The sequence below is a fragment of the Barbus barbus genome (assembly GCF_936440315.1).
Source record: "Barbus barbus genome assembly, chromosome: 33".
Classification (NCBI taxonomy): Eukaryota; Metazoa; Chordata; class Actinopteri; order Cypriniformes; family Cyprinidae; genus Barbus; species Barbus barbus.
In genome coordinates, this window is record NC_136761.1 from 18,178,270 (window position 1) to 18,195,368 (window position 17,099).

General features: G+C 40.2%; 1 protein-coding gene across 4 annotated transcripts in view; it reads right to left on the bottom strand.

Annotated features, from left to right (window-relative positions):
- LOC306853180 (protein diaphanous homolog 2-like) overlaps positions 1-17,099 on the bottom strand; it is a 446,875-nt gene that overhangs the window by 191,291 nt on the left and 238,485 nt on the right. For all 4 annotated transcript variants that reach the window (XM_079390392.1, XM_079390393.1, XM_079390391.1 and 1 more), the window contains one exon: positions 5,619-5,717. In XM_079390392.1, the coding sequence (XP_079246518.1) occupies positions 5,619-5,717 (99 nt within the window). The remainder of the gene's footprint in view (positions 1-5,618; positions 5,718-17,099) is intronic.

The window sequence follows — 17,099 nt, forward strand, 5'->3', positions numbered from 1 at the left end:
TGACCTTGATGTCATCTACCCTTGTTGCATGTTATATGAGCATGTTACATGATTTATGAAAATGGCACCCCTTTTGTTGCATTAGTAGTACTGACTGACACAAGCATCTCTATTATTACTGCTCATAGTAAGTGTTAAGGATTTAAAGGGGTCATGGGATGCCCATTTTACACAAGTTGATATGATTTCTTTAGGGTCTTAATTAAAAGTCTATAACATACTTTGGTTAAAAATTCTCAATGATAGTGTCAAAAACACCTTTTTAAACCTGTCAAAATATAGTTAATGTTACTTTAAATCCTAGTGAGCTCTGCTGACTCTGGAGTGACGAGCAGACCATAGATATGTGTAGATCCCTATTCGACCACTCCAGATACGTTGACGCGTCAGCCATCTCGCAATCACCATAATAATCAATGAATATTCAAAGATATACAAGCGTATAATTTGCTGTTGTAGTCGCACACAGGCAATGCGCTCAAAAAAAGATGGCTTACGTATCGCGGACCATAGAAACAGTCGATAATGAGGCATCTAGGAATATATATCTATGGAACATAGTAAACTTCAGCCGCAAACTGGCTAACTAGCACATTATTAGGAAAGGCGATTTGCAAAGATTCATAAAAAGCCGTATACACTTCTTCTGTAGATAAAGCTGGATCACGAATGATTCGCTCGAACATACACTCCCCTCCAAAAGTATTGGGACAGTGAGGCCAATTCCTTTATTTTTGCTGTAGACTGAAAACATTTGGGTTTGACATCAAAAGATGAATATCAGTCAAGAGATTTACATGCCAGCTTTTATTTTCAGGTATTTACGTCTGGATCTGACACACAACTTAGAAGATATCACCTTTTGTTTGAACCCACCCATCTTTCATGTGAGGAAAAAATATTGGAACATGTGACTGACAGGTGTATTTTGTTGCCCAGGTGTGTCCTATCACAATGATTATTCAAACAATAATTAGCACTGAATGTCTACGCTCAGTTTCAGATTTGGGTTTTGCCTGTTCAAACTGCATTTATAGTTAAGAGGTGTAACCAACATGAAAACCAGAGAGCTGTCTATGGAAAAACAAGCAATTGTGAAGTTGAGAGGAGAAGGAAAATCAATCAGAGCCATTGCACACACATTGAAGTGAAGTGAAGTGAAGTGAAGTGACATTCAGCCAAGTATGGTGACCCATACTCGGAATTCGTGCTCTGCATTTAACCCATCCAACGTGCACACACACAGCAGTGAACACACACACCGTGAACACACACCCGGAGCAGTGGGCAGCCATTTATGCTGGGGGAGCAGTTGGGGGTTCGGTGCCTTGCTCAAGGGCACCTCAGTCATGGTATTGAGGGTGGAGAGAGAGCGCTGGACATTCACTCCCCCCACCTACAATTCCTGCCAGCCGGAGACTCGAACCCGCAACCTTCGGATTACAAGTCCGACTCTCTAACCATTAGGCCACGACTTTCCCACCAAAGGGGAAGGGGGAAAGGGACGTTCTCTGCATTTAACCCATCCAGGTACACCTGGAGCAGCGGGCAGCCATCAATGCGGCGCCCGGGGAGCAGTTGAGGGGTTCGGTGCCTTGCTCAAGGGTCTCACCTCAGTCGTGGTTGCCGGACCTGAGACTCGAACCCACGACCTTCGGGTTACAAGTCCAACTCTCTATCCATTAGGCCACGACTGCCCCCTATTGGCCATAGCCATTTCAACCATTTGGAGTGTCCTGAAGAAGAAAGAAGCCACTGGTGTACTAACAGACATCGAACAGGTAGACCAAGGAAAACAACTGCAGATGATGACAGAAACATTGTGAGAGCTGTCAGGAAAGACCCTAAAACAACTGTAAGTGAGATCAGCAACAACCTCCAGAGGGCAGGAGTGAAGGTATCACAATCTACTGTTCGCAGAAGACTTCATGATCACAAGTACAGAGGCTACACCAGAAGATGCAAACCACTCATTAGCAAGTAGAATAAGAAGGCCAGGCTGGAATTTGCCAAAAAGTACAGAGATGAGCCTCAAAAATTCTGGGACAAAGTTTTATGGAATGATAAGACAAAGATTAACCTTTACCAAAGTGACGGAAAGGCTAAAGTTTGGAGAAAGAAAGGATCTGCTCATGATCCCAAACATACAAGCTCATCTGTGAAACACAGTGGAGGTAATGTCATAGCTTGGGCTTGCATGGCTTCTTCTGGGACAGGCTCATTAATCTTCATTGATGTAACACATGATGGCAGCAGCAAAATGAACTCATAAGTCTACAGAAACATTTTGTCTGCCAATTTAAAGAAAGATGCAAACAAACTTATTGGGAGATCTTCATCATGCAGCAAGATAATGACTCAAAACACACTGCCAAAACAACAAAGGAGTTCATCAGGGTCAAGAAGTGGAAGGTTTTAGACTGGCCAAGTAAATTTTCAGACTTAAACCCTATAGAGCATGCCTTTTACCTGCTAAAGAGGAGACTGAAGGGGGTAACCCCCCAAAACAAACAACTGAAAGAGGCTGCGCTGAAAGCCTGGAAAAGCATCACAAAAGAAGAATGCAAAAGTTTGGTGATCACAGGCTTGATGCTGTTATTGAAAGCAAAGGATTTGCAACTAAATACTAAGTCTTTTTCACGTTAATCTATGTTTATTCTATCTGTTCCAATACTTTTGCTCACATGAACAATGGGTGGGTTCAAACAAAAGGTGATATCTTCTAAGTTGTGTGTCAGATCCAAATGTAAATACCTGGAAATAAAAGCTAGCATGTAAGTCTCTTGTCTGATATTCATCTTTTGATGTCAAACCCAAATGTTTTCAGTCTACAGCAAAAATAAAAGAATTGGCCTCACTGTCCCAATACTTTTGGAGGGGAGTGTAGATGCATTTATGTAGATCGGGGATTGGCCCATTCCCTTCAAAGTGAAAGTAACGTTAATCCTCTGCCTTCAGTGGCTCAGATGTCAGGAGTTAATGATGACTGCTATATTCATTATTACATCAAACAACTAAACACTTAAATCGCTTTATCGGAGACATCTTTTCTTTCCCTGCACCGGAGGTGGACAGCTCTCAACTCACTCAGAGCGGGTCTAATGTAAGACGGTCTTGTCAATCAACTCTTGTGGGAGGGGCCTGTACAGAACTACGTCATTCTGACAGGAACCTCAAAACAACCTGATTTGAGAAAGAGAATTTTAAAATAGGGAAAAAATCTGATAATAGGCCTAAAATAGGCCTCTCCACTCTTCCTCCAGACTCTGGGACCTTGATTTCCAAATGAAATGCAAAATTTACTTTCATCTGAAAAGAGGACTTTGGACCACTGAGCAACAGTCCAGTTCTTTTTCTCCACAGCCCAGGTAAGACGCTTCTGACGTTGTCTCTGGTTCAGAAGTGGCTTGGTAGCCCTTTTCCAGAAGACTCTTGATGCACTGACTCCAGCTTCAGTCCACTCCTTGTGAAGCTCTCACAAGTGTTTGAATCAGCTTTGCTTGACAGTATTCTCAAGCTTGCGGTCATCCCTGTTGCTTGTGCACCGTTTCCTACCCAAATTCTTCATTCCAATGCATTTCATATGCTTTGATACAGCACTCTGTAAACAGCCACACCTTTCAGTAATGACCCTATGTGACTTACCCTCTTTGTGGAAGGGTAATGTTCGTCTTCTGGATCATTGCCAAGTCAGCAGTCTTCCCCATTATTGTGGTTTCAAAGAACAAGAGATACCCGGAATTTATACTGTAGGGATGGTCATAAATTGAAACTCAAATGTAAATAGTCTAATATTTTGAGATACTGATTTTTGAAATTTGTTTTAATTTTGACATCAAAATTAAAACAAAACAAACTTTTGAAATGTTTTACTTTACATGTAATGAATCTAAAATATATGAAAGTTTCATATATTTTTTAAATAAGTTACAAGATTAACTTTTTCATGATATTCTAATGTTTTGAGATGTACCTGTAAATGCTAACACTATAAATTGTATTAGTCTTCAGTGCATAACTCATTCCAAGATATGAATGATACATTACACTGTGCAGTTTGTTAAAAAATAAGTGTGCAAATACTGTTCTATGCACTGAGACTCCTAATGTTTGTCTGACAAACAAAAAACATGCAAAAAAAAAAATTGTCAAATTAATTTATGAATTAATTATCCAAGCAATTAATCTAACCAAACCATGGGCCATTCAGCAACCCCTTATAAAACCCCAGTAACTATATATAAGTGCTCTGGAAATCACCCAAGAATTATTATAGAGAAGTACAAGCACAATTTTTGTCTGAAAATGCACACACCTAGTTATACTTTTATTATCCATGTTAAACCAAAATTTGGATAATGTGGCTTAAAATATGTTCTTCAACAGCAGCCGTGCAGCCAGACTCTGAGCTTAATCTTACTCTATTCGCACATTTAAATTGCATTGATGTATTCAATTGGAATCCAAGTACTCTTCCGGCTAGGATGAAAACAAGCATGGGTAGGACATATACTCAGGTGGCTGGTTATTTTAGCATTTGCTATGAATATTTCATGAAGTGTGATATTGTATATCTAAGGTGTTCTCCTCTCCAAGACAAAGAAGCAAACATTTCCAAAGAAGAATAAAATTGCATTCTCATGCTGCTTTCATCAATCAGAGTCCAAAGAGTCACAGGCACTCTTGAGAGCACAATGAATTCATACACACACGCACACAGTCTCTCCCTGAAGATTCAAGAGCGGGAGAAAAAGTGGCAGTGGAAGGGAGACAGGGAGTTACTAAATGCCAGGAGGGTCTGGCAGGCTGATCAATACAGGCTACAAAACAAGATGTGTTCAGATCAAACGGTGACATCACCAGGTAGTTCCTTCTGTCCAGTAGAGGGTCAAGCTCAGTGTTTTAGTGTCATGGGGTAGAGAAGTGTAGAACTGTAAAAATGGGCAAATTTAATTAAACTGATTTTGATAAATAAGTTCTACTGAACATTGGTTTTTATTTACATGTGGGACTATAACCAATCAATTAAAACAATCAATGTCCCAGATGGAAGTACACTTGGTTTGGGGGGAATATTTTGCTTTGTCTGTGGTTAGGATGAGGCAGACGCAAATAAAATGTTTTGTCCTTTTTCCAGTTTTCCGCCTATGTGTTTACGATACAACTGATATCAGAGGAATCGGGTAGAATCCATTATCAAAAAACAGCTTCCCCAAAACCTGTTGCAGGAAGAGCAAATACTGACGAAAGCTGCTTGACAATACAAGAGGATAAGAGGAATTTCAAAGCTGACATGATATGTAGGAACAAGAAAACAAACAAACAGAAGAGAACAGAGGTAAAGTGTCAGTCAAAGCCTGACAACATTGCAGCTATAGATTCAGCAGCCTGAACTGCTTTCAGTACAGAGAAAGTCGCTTAGATCCATCTTTTCCAGTATGGAGCAAAAATACCAAGGACTTATCTTAAAAAAAATAAAAAAATAAAAAAATAATAATTAAAAAGACAATTCTTTAGAGAAAAATGTAACTTCTTTGGACGGAAAAGAAAACCCCGTATTTGGAGGCTCTTGGCTGGGTGTTAGGGGACACAGATGATATAGAATGCTGATAACTTACACAGATTCTGGGCTGTCTTGGCATCCAGAATTCGCAGCTCTTTCGCTTTTTTCTTGAATTGTGTCATCCTGTCATCTGTTTCTTCCACGTCCTTTTTCACTGAAAGCAAAGAGACAGAACCAGAGGGTAAGTATTAATTATCACATTTTTTTTTTTGAAGGGGGATGGGGTGGGGTGTTTGTGGGGGGGGGGGGGGGGGGGGGGGGTTAACGGGGTACATATTTGCAGATGCTGAGAGTTTAACAAATTTCAGACATCAAGCATAAACAGAATGACTGCACAAACTGTGATTACAGGAAAAAGAACTAGATTTTTGCATTTTCTGAAGAAACCACCACCACCATTTTAGGGTGTTGTAAGGTTGCCAGGTGTACTGAATGGCTCATAGCACATTGCTATGCTGTTGCTAAGGTTTTCTGGGTGGTTCCTAGGAGCTTGCTTAAAGGCACAAAATAAAAATCCAATATTTCTGTGATCAGAGATGAATAAGTGAGCTGTTTCACTCTACCTTTATGTCTTTTTTGTATTTTTAAATTTGACCACTGTTCAAATACATTGTATGGGCAAAACAACTGAAACATTCTTCAGAATAGCATTTGCGCTCCACAAATGAAAGTCAGTCACACGAGTTTAGAATAACACAAGTGTGCGTGAATGATAACAGAACTGCCAAATTAGATATTTCATCTAAGTCACACATTTGAGGAAAAGTGGTGCCCACCTAAGTGAGCATCGTTAATAACAAAAACCAAGACCTAAACATTGTATCAGATGAATGGATTGTATTATTTTGGATGTGGTCTTGTCATATGGTTAACCAAAATGAAAAGCATGACTCCTGTGCTTTGGACCACACTTTTTATGAGCTCCCGCTGTAGCAATAAAAATGACATATGCTCCTCTCTATAAGGTAATTATACATATGGCACCTCGATAACAGATCCAGGGTGGAAAGCATAAGGACAGAGAAATGCTAGATCATGGCAGATGTGTCATGATTAAATCAAGACACTGATGCATGTCAGACTTCCTTTTTATAGCATGACATACAAAAAAAACAAGGGAGGGAGGGATGAGAAGAGATAAATGAAGGTAGGAGAAAATGGAAAAGGAATAGAGAGAGACAGGTGAGACAGAAAACAGCAAGAGAGACATATAGAGACGGCGTGCTAAAGAGACCATTGGCGCGTGACTGCGGTGCTGCTCTGTATATTGGAGGGAGATTTTGTTGGCCTGCTATTAACAAACACAGGGCTTGCTCTGTCAACGGCTCAGAGCCATGGAGATAATTGTGTTATTTCTGTAATCCTAAGGAGCAGCAGGAACAGCAGCTTGGAACTGCCCCAAACCCACATTAATTCCGTACGTGTGTGTACTAGTATTCGAGGGACCGGCTCCCTTTGAGGCCTGCTTGAAGAGAGCCTCTCCCTGAGTGACAATGTGTCAGCAAAATCCTCGGCCGAACCACTGTCACAGTCAACAACCAACTAACTAAATTAGAGCGCAATCAAGGCCGTAGCTCTGGGACCCACCTGAGGGAAAGAGAGAGAGATTCTGGGTAATACTCAGGTGAAAACAAAGACAGAAGAAGCCTAGGTTTGGCAGATTGCTTGTGGGAGTAGGAGCGCACCTCAGCGCTAATCATCACAACTCCGCTATTTATTTAAGCCCAAGATGGAGTCTCCCAGGAAATCGCATACAAACAAACCTCTCCCAAGAAATCTGCATATGTGAAGGAGCTATCAAAGCAGGATCATCTCCTAAACAGGTGGATTTGCTGCTGGCTACAGGCCCTTTGCTGTTGTGTCAATAGCAGTGTGGTACTGATGAATGCCAGTTTTGGACTGGAAGTGAGGGTGACTCTACTGAGCCTGCTCAATGAGTCGGATCTTCTGCAAGTTTTATTTATTTATTTATTTTGAAGATAAAAGCTCAGGTGTGCTCAGGGAAAATGGATATCAAGTAATTAATTTGTGTGAGCATTTTAACACCCTGACAGGTGATAGCACTTGCAGTTCCAAAAAGTTATTAATTATATATCTAATTAAATCCAAAGTTCTGGCATGAAACTCTAGATGGTGCAGTCCAATAGGTCTAACTCAATCTGGCATAATGACATCATTATAACATGGCACAGCTGATTGGTTCTCTCCATATCGGTAGCCAATGAGCTTGCTGCTCAACATTCAAATACTTGGCTAGTGCAGTGGTTTTCAAACCCTCGGGTAGGTCGTGAGACTTAAAAAAAAAAAAAAAACGGTCACCGGGATGATTTAAGGAAAAAATATGTATGTAACAGAGTTCAAGACTCAGGAAAGAAGCAACTAAACAAACGAACAACAAAACGAAAGTAACCGGCAGTCTCAGGTCAGAATCAAATGTGTATATTTTTGCGCTCTGTTTTTGCAGAGTTGCACATTGTAGCAAATCAGAGACATATCTGTTGATTTCTATTACCCAATGGACAATCTGAGGAGTTTGAGTGAGTCAGAATCCACTCACCGCTCAGAACGCCAGTGTTCTTGTTTAGTCCAGAGTTCTGGAAACTTGTGACGCGAATCCTCTGATTGTAATGAACAAAGTGTAGAGGTGATGTAAATAAGAGATTAATTGTGCCGTGTTGCCAGATTGATTATAGCGGAACTAGAGGTCCCCATAAACTGAAATAAGTGACAGCTTTTTGAAGAAGCGCACTTTGCGCACTTTCTTTGCTGTATATAGCCTAATCTCCATTCAGAATTTAAATAAAAGTTTATTTTTTCATGCTGCTAAGAGGACCAATGTGGTGTACTTGCAAAAAACTTCCGGAAGTGACAGCCGCATATTCTCTCGAAATCGCAATGACATTGTGATAATCATAACTATGGACTGGACAAAATATGTCAGAATAGATGTGTATGAAGGCAAAGCACCCTCAGTAATTTCAGAAGCACCGACAGATTTGAATTTGGAACAGAGCATCCTTCTGGATCTCTACGGTCTTCCTGCCTTCCTTCCTATATATATATATCACGTCAATTTAAAAAGAAGAAAAAATAGGGCCGCTCTTAAAAAAGTTTGAAAACCTAGTGTTTTTTGTAGCAGTAGCAGCACACTTCAAAAACCCTTCACCTTCCCCAGCTCCACCTGTATAGATCTGCTACATGGTGATCATGTATGCTAGGGGGGTTATTCATATACTTATATGCAAAGAAGCAGTATTTTTTACTTGCTCACTGCAGCATGTTGTGGATGTGTTGGCAGTAGAAAGTCTCAGTACTTGCTCTGCCGCAGCAGCAGCATAGCAGATCTATTCCGCTAAGACCAAACACATTAACATCGTCATTGTTGAACATTACCATGCCAATACATCCGAAAGTTGTCATGACAGAAATTTATTTCACAAGCTGATAACAGTGCTATGGATTTTTTGTGTATTTTAGAAGCTGGAAGTTTTACTGTGACTTTTATTAGGAACTTTCTCTGCTTTCCTTACTTTTACGGTCTCTCAAATGTGTCTCACAATGAAGATACCATGTGTCAATACCAAGGTTTGCACCATTAGATAGACAGACAGACAGACAGACAGGCACAGACAGACAGATGGGTATACTACTCAGAAAACAGCTTCAATCTGAGAAACCTGAAGACCAGCGAAAATAAAATATCAGGAAACAGGGCTCCCGAAGGATCTTAATATTTTAGGGGAAGGGCTGCAGGTGAAGGAACAGCTTTCAGCCATATTGTGGAGCTCAAGATACCCCTACCACCCCCTTAGGCGCATTGTCACACACTTCCACCAGCTGGCTCTCCCACCTGGGTAGCCCACGCTCTCAGCAGGATGTTCTCAACACATCCTCAGGCTCTTCAGCTGTTAGAGATCCGCAGCATGCCAGGTCTGCGCCTCCTCAGTCCGAGCGGTGCTGGATTAATGAGAAACAGGCACAGCTCAGCCCATCGCTACTTCCACTTACGGTCTTGATCTACCCACTAGAATATGCTTAGAATATTGACACAAGCAAAAGACTCACAAAGCAAGACGTGTTCGCCACCTCTCCAAGAGGCTAAAACTGCTCCTCCATTTGATGAGCTGTTATGTGTGTCAAAAATGGATTTTTTTAAAGAAAGGCTTTACTGTCCATTTTAAAGGCACCTGACCATTAAAACAATCTGGGACTTTAATGACATCACATTCTAAATACATAATTAATATGGAGCTGGTCGCCCCTTTGCAGCTCTAACAGTTTGCACTCTTTTGGGAAGACATTCCACAAGCTTTTGGAGTGTTTCTGTGGGAATTTTTCCCACTCATCCCATAGAGCATTTGTGAGGCCAGCCACAGATGTTGGATGAGAAGGCCAGGCTTGCAATCTCCAATCCAGTTCTTCCCAAAAGTGACCGATGGGGTTGAGGTCAGGACTAGTCAAGTTCTTCCACACCAAACTCCTCCAACCATGTCTTTATGGACCTTGGCTTATGGACTGGGCCACAGTCATGCTGGAATCTAAAAGGGCCTTTACCAAAGTGTTCCCACAAAGTTTGAAGATTAGCATTGTCCAAAACAACATCGGACCCCATTTACTTCCTTTGTATGGCCTTTTTATATATATCTTTTGTGTTCCTTTGATTATATAAAAAACAGTTCTTTAAGATTTAAAAATGTATTCGTTTTATTCCACAGAAGAAATAATGTTACACAGATTTGAAACCACATGCGGGTCAGCAAATGACAACACATTTCAATTTTTAGTTGTGCTATCCCTTTAAACTCTAGGCTTTATAGCCTACAGTTTAAAGGATTAAAATCCAATCGTCACCACAGTTGAATAACAAAAAGAAACAAACATCTACATTAAGCGCATTCCCTAAAACACCATAATGAAGTGCTAAAAAATAAAGTTTTATTTGGATGTAGATAAAACCTTTTTGTTAGTTTTGTGTTAAATACAGTAAAAAAAAATAAATGAAAAAATAAAAAAACTGGGCCTCACCGCATTACAAGGATACAGGCTCTGCATAGTGAAACAAATACAGATGGCTCGTTAAGATTTTATGGAGAACCGCATTTATACAAAGAAATTAAAGTCAATTCAAGACATGTTGTGTACATGGAGGACATAAATAACATGAATGAATACAAGAAAATGTAATAAATAATTGATTAAGTGGGCCAACTATTGATGAAGAAAAAAAGCCAGGTGGTTTTTGTTATAAACTGACCGTGAAGGACTGATTATGTTCGCCGTGTTTCGGCGCAATAAAAACAGCAGTATTTCAGACTGATGCTTCAGTAATGCAATCCATTAGAAGGAAAACTCAAAGTCGAGAGGTATTCATGCGGAAGGTGGTTTCATTAGCAGTACAAAATTGCTCCTGCCAACGTAATCACATACATGTGTGTTGAGTCCACAGACATTGTTATACATAGAGATGAGAGAATAGCTCTTGGAGGCCTTGATAGGTGAAATGCAATAGCAATAATAAAACTTACAATAAGAAAAGCAATAAAAAAGGCAACAGAAAAACACTCAAGTTCACACAAGTCCTTTCTGTGATTTTTGGACAGAGGGCAGCCCATGGGAACTCCTCATTTCCAAAGTTCTTCACATTTGGGCATAGAGATTGTTTACTGGACTTGAATCCTTCTGCTGGGAGCTGTCCATGTGATATCTCCCCCCAGGCAGCCAAAGCCTTGAGCATTAGCAAGCTAAACACTACCACATGTTCGCTTCCGGACCGAAATGATTCACTCATGAGCAGTCACGGAGACATAAAGCTTGAGATGGTGAGCGGAGGACTGAAAACACTGATGACAGGTCCTCTTAAAATGTGTTCAATGTCTCGGCAACGCATCAGACGAAGCAGACAATGTGGAGTCTGACTGTCCGCTGGGAAGAGCATTGTCGGAACGCGCAATCTGTCTGGAATAATCTGACTGATCTACCTCCGCAAAACTGACTGTCCAAACTTGAACAATGCCAATCAATACGAGACGGATTCTTTCAGGAATCAAATCAGGCCTGAGTGAAAAATACTTCAACAATTACAGTATGGTAAAAAGCAAAGTTCAGTGGAAAACAACGTTTCTGTCATCATTATACTCACTCTCATGTTGTTCCAAATCTAGGAACAAACACACACACACTAGGTTTAAGAACAGTTTGTGGAAGTCAGTGAGGGAAATTAAATGAAATGAAGGAAGGTAGACAATAAAGCTACAGAGAGTACTGATGTGAAAGAAGAGTAAAGCAAGAAAAATAGTCTTTTTTTTATTTCTCAAACACACAACGGAGGTTTAATAACATCATTTTATTGGACAATTACAGCTGTGACTATTTCTGCCAGTGTCTAAGGCTAAGGAGAGGTCTCTTTCTCAACCCTGCAACCAATTTATTGCCTGGATTTAAGCCGTTCCCACCATCCAGCCTCTCAAATGCATGTTCAGACTCTCAGAAAAAGAAATCCTTTAGGGACAAATCTGAAACGGTTTCTTTTTCCTTCATCCAAGTGAACCTGCATTGATCGGATAAAGCCGATCAATAAGGAAAAACACACACAAATTGAATCTGAGCACAGCATAATGAAGATTCTGACACTGAGTGTTTAATATACGCTCTAAATTTGGGGTGGAGATTTTGCAGAGGAACAGGTGAGTGCATTTTGATGATGTGCTTTGTAAAATTAGTGTCTGGAGCTATTCATTAGTATTAGAGAAGTGATTCGAGTTGTTTTTACTCAAGTACCCGAGAGTTTGTTGATGTCAAAAGAGTCTGTAGGCTATAAATACAAGGGAAGCTTGTCTGAATGAGTATAATTCAACCTCTCTCTGACAGATTTCTGATCTCAGGTTATTAGGAGGCATCTTTCCTATAACGACTTACCCCTTTTCCTCAGTCTTGACCTTCACAGTGCTGGGGAACTCAGGCAAAACTGTCTAGCCTCAAGGTGAACAGCACAGAAAAACAGCTGGGGGAGAGGGTCGTGCTCTCCCATCCATGCAATTATCATCATCTTTAATGATAACAAGGGAAAAGGGGGAGGTTAGCGCTAATGATAATTGTGATGGGACGGCAGGTAAAGCTTGATTCCCTCTGAGGACGATGTGATATGCCTGAGAGACTTTCAAAGCATGACCAGGTGCAGGGGTCGCTAATACACTCCTGATTCTCACCTTGGGTTCTTCTGGTAGCCTGTGGAGACTAAGTGGAGAAGAGGCTAGAAAGGTCACAGCCTGACCCAATAACAACCAGCTCTCTAACAGTTTCATTATGAGTGAGAGACATACTGAGACTGAGAAACTAACAGCTGGACTTGGATAAGAGCTCAGGAGGATTGCCAAGCCCTGTTTCTCCTCATGTCAGAAAACTTGTGTTTACGGTAACCTCTGTGGTTGTGGGAAACGCAAAGTGCAGCAATCTATGAGCAAACACACTCATATCATGAAGCATCCGATGGATTTAGGCCAAATGACAAAGCAATGCTGTAACCTCCACTTAATTTCGCAAGTGATTTTTGTGGCGTTCGAAGCGGGACTTGCTCAAGCATGGCTTCTTTTATTGGTTTGGAGCTCACTTAGCATGCACAGTCATATGGTAATCTGGCAGAGTGACACTAACAGCTCTCTCCTATAGTATGGCGCTGCAGTGTGCGAAGCCCATAATAGGTTATCTCTCATATTAAATTTGCACAATCGCATTTGTGTGAAATGAAAACAGGCATCTATGAAAGACGATGGATCATACTGACATTATGCCTTATCGTAAGGTCATTTGTGAGAATCCATATCACCTGGATTTAACAAAGAGGAAGTGCCAAAATAATGAGTGAGGGAAATACATCATGTTTTAGAGACTGTCGCAGCAGTGTGTGAGTTGTAGTTCTAAGCTGCGGTATTACAGTACCAAGACCCAACCATGTCTTTCATTTCTAGCAAGGCAGCTCAAGAGCGCACAGAGTGTGGGAAGAGTCATTCCTCAGGGCTGTTAACTGGCTGCAGAGGGTTTTACAGCCATGCCCTTTGGATTCAGGCCCTCAGCCAATGAGCTACGAGAAGAGATGGTTGGTTAAGGGCTGGTTTGAACAATTACAATTAAACCACCAAACTTTCATTCTGTGCTGAAAGCACATCCCCGAGGCATATGGCCAACAAATGGTTAATTTATTGTGTCTAGAAAGAAACTACAAACTTTGTGATAGTGGGGAGTTTTACTGCATAAACTCTCACTGACCTTTCCCAGGGTGCACTTCTAAAGCAAATAAGGGGCTATTAGTAACACTTTTGAATAAAGTTTAATTTGTTAACATTAGTTTAATGGCTTGGAAATCATAAAAAAAATCTATCATCTTTTATTACAGCATTTAATGTTAATTGATACATACACCGTTCATTGTAAAGTAATTTATATTCATAATACATTGACTAATGGTAATTTATACTAATTTGCAAATACACTGTTTAAATTTTAAATTGAATATGCAAAAGGCAAAGGTGAAAACTAACATTGATTAATAATGCTGTAAAATATTGCTCGTTTGTTTTATTCTATACAAAATGTACACAAGTGTACATGAAATGGTACAGAAACCTCACTTCTACAGTCACATGGCCATGAAATGTCTTAAATGGCATTCAAGAGTGTGAAATAATAAATGATAGCAAATGTATATTAAAAGAAAAATATATTTGAAAAGAATATTGTGAAATAACACCGCAATTTAAAAGGACTTTTTCTTTCATTTATTCCTGTGATGGCATAGCTAAATTTTCAGTCAGTAATACAGCATTTAGTGTGTAATCATCCTTTAGAAACCATTCTAATGTACTGATTTATTGACTGATTGATTGATATTTATTTATTATACTTATATTTATTTTAAATTTATTTTGTAATTGTATAATAATGATAATAAATATAACTGCAAGCAGCAATACTGGGGTTCAAGCACTTAAGGAGGTCTTGGCCAACCTGGATGTATGGCTGACACTTAAACACATCCAAAATGTAGAATAGGCTTGCAGACACACAACATATATACACACACACATACTGACATTAAAAAATGTAACTAGTATATTAATACTCTATAAGCATATTTACACACACACACACAGAGAGACAGACAGACATGCACACTCTAAAACACAGTATTTCTAAAGTAAATGACCTCAAATTGCAATAAAATGTTCATAACATTCACCTATACACTATATCTTCATATCATACGATAGACCTTCTCATTCTGATCAACTTTGCCTCTAGGATCACTGCTGTCAATCAAACTGTTCTTTAAGTATTTGAGATTAAAATCAAATCAATGCAGAACTATTCTCTAGACTCTCTAGGTCAATAATTATCAAAAACAAAAGTTGAACATTTGCACAACTATAAATCGGTAATTTTATAAGATGTTCTTTACATAGTGTACCCAAAGGCCTATGAATCCTAAAAGAAAGCCCACAAATTCTCAAAACGGTGTAAAATGATGCATAATTTCATTCTAAAACATGCAAAATTTGAAGAGAGATTGGGCAAAAAATAACACTATAATAGCTCTGAAGGTTAAAAACAATGTGTTGTGTGAGAAATTGCAATTTATAACCACTAGATGGCAGCAGAAGACCACTAATGGGCTCATTCAACTAACTCCGTGGCTCTCAAACCTGTCCTGGAGTACCCCCAGCCCTGCACATTTTGTATGTCTCCCTCATCTATCACACCTGATTCAACTCATCAGCTCATTAGTGAAGACTGCAAGACCTGAAGTGGGTGTATCACATATAGGGAGACATACAAAATGTGCAGTGCTGGGGGTACTTCATGGAGAGGTTTGAGAACCACTAAACTAACTTAAACAGTACTGTTCATAAGTTTGATGGATTCATACTTAGATACGATAAAATCACTGTTATAACATTTGAAATCGCATTTAGGGGAGCAGTTGGGAGTTCGGTAAATCAGTCGCCGTGGAAATTCATGCATTGCCGCTCTTCACAGACCTATGGATCCACTTGTCAAGCGTAAACAATTCCTGACAGGCACTGAATGCATGCATGTGGTTTCATAAGCTTTTCACAGTTCCCCCCATGTCACCGTTTCTCAGTCAGCTCACGTCCAACGTGAACAGGTGATACGTAGAAGTAGACACAACCTGATTAAAACCACTACAGCACAGAAAGACCCCAGTCACGAATTGCATCCAAATACAGCCTGCGTACTCATTTCACCTCATTGAGAGAAACCAGGTTGATTACGAGTGTCTGTGCTCATCTGCTTCATTATACGCAGTGGATCAAAGAGCCAGGACAGTTACACGGTGATCCAGGGAGGGGAAGTGAAAGACGAAGGCAGGAGGAACAGAACCCACTATGAAAACATTTTCTTGTGAGAGAGAGCCAGGGATAGCAGCCCTAGGAATGCAGGAGAGCAGCTTGTTTTTGAAAGCCCTCCGTTGGCTTGGACTCACGCTGCATGGGATGACCCCAGTCCAGATGCTCAGGGTGGTCAGAGGAGCATCTGGCTCGAGCCAAACTTTGGATCCTTTCATCACAAAAACTTCTGGTTGCACGATAATGGAGAATTCTATAAAAGAACAATTTGTGTGGATGCAGAAGCAGAATCGACGGTAAACAGGAACTCTCTATACAGATAAAGCATCTGTAAGCATAGCTTAGAGAAAGCACTCTTCCCTAACAGCCAATTATTTCTGATCTGCCTTCCTAAAAAGCCGGACCCCTCTGTTACATCCTTTAGAATACATATTTGATTACAGCCCTCGATGTTTGCTTTAATGACAAAAGCTAGTCAAGCATAATGAGTTATAATGACAGAGCGCGGGGTGAGCATTCATTCTGGTAGCGGCTTTGTGTGCCGTCTCAGGTTTGACTCAGATGGAGATTACTGGGCTGACAGGACTTTAAAGTGTAAGCTGTGACCACCTTCACTTTGGAATTAGTGTGTCCATGCACACGGCATCCAAAGCACACGCTCAACTGCTTCCCCGGCAGGCTGGATTACGAGATGTTTATGGGACCCGCTGTCTGGATTACTCAGGGATTGGCTCGTGTATAAACTATGCCAGTAAATGTAGTTATGAGGCTTTATGCTCATAACTTCCTGCTCTTGTTTGTTTTGTAAAAGAGTAGCTTGAGCGCACAGAGAGATAGCCGGGTACTTTTACAGTATTTGTGAAAGATAAGCCCTTCAGCAGATGATGGCGCAGCACTTTAATCAAACTCGTACTGCTGGCTTTAACAGCAATATAAAAAAAGAAGATCTGCCATTATCTGAAGAATATACGAGTGGTGCTTGCATGTGTAAAGCGTTGCTATGAGGTTGCTACGATGTTCACCAGTGTTGTTATTGTTACCTAAAATTGAAACTATTAAAAATTATTTTTGTAAATTTTGGATTTTTTGAAAAACCTCTGCGATCTAGTCTTAGGTTTTTCACCTAATCAGAACCAAACCAGAGCAGAAAAATTGAATATCAATAATTATCCCCC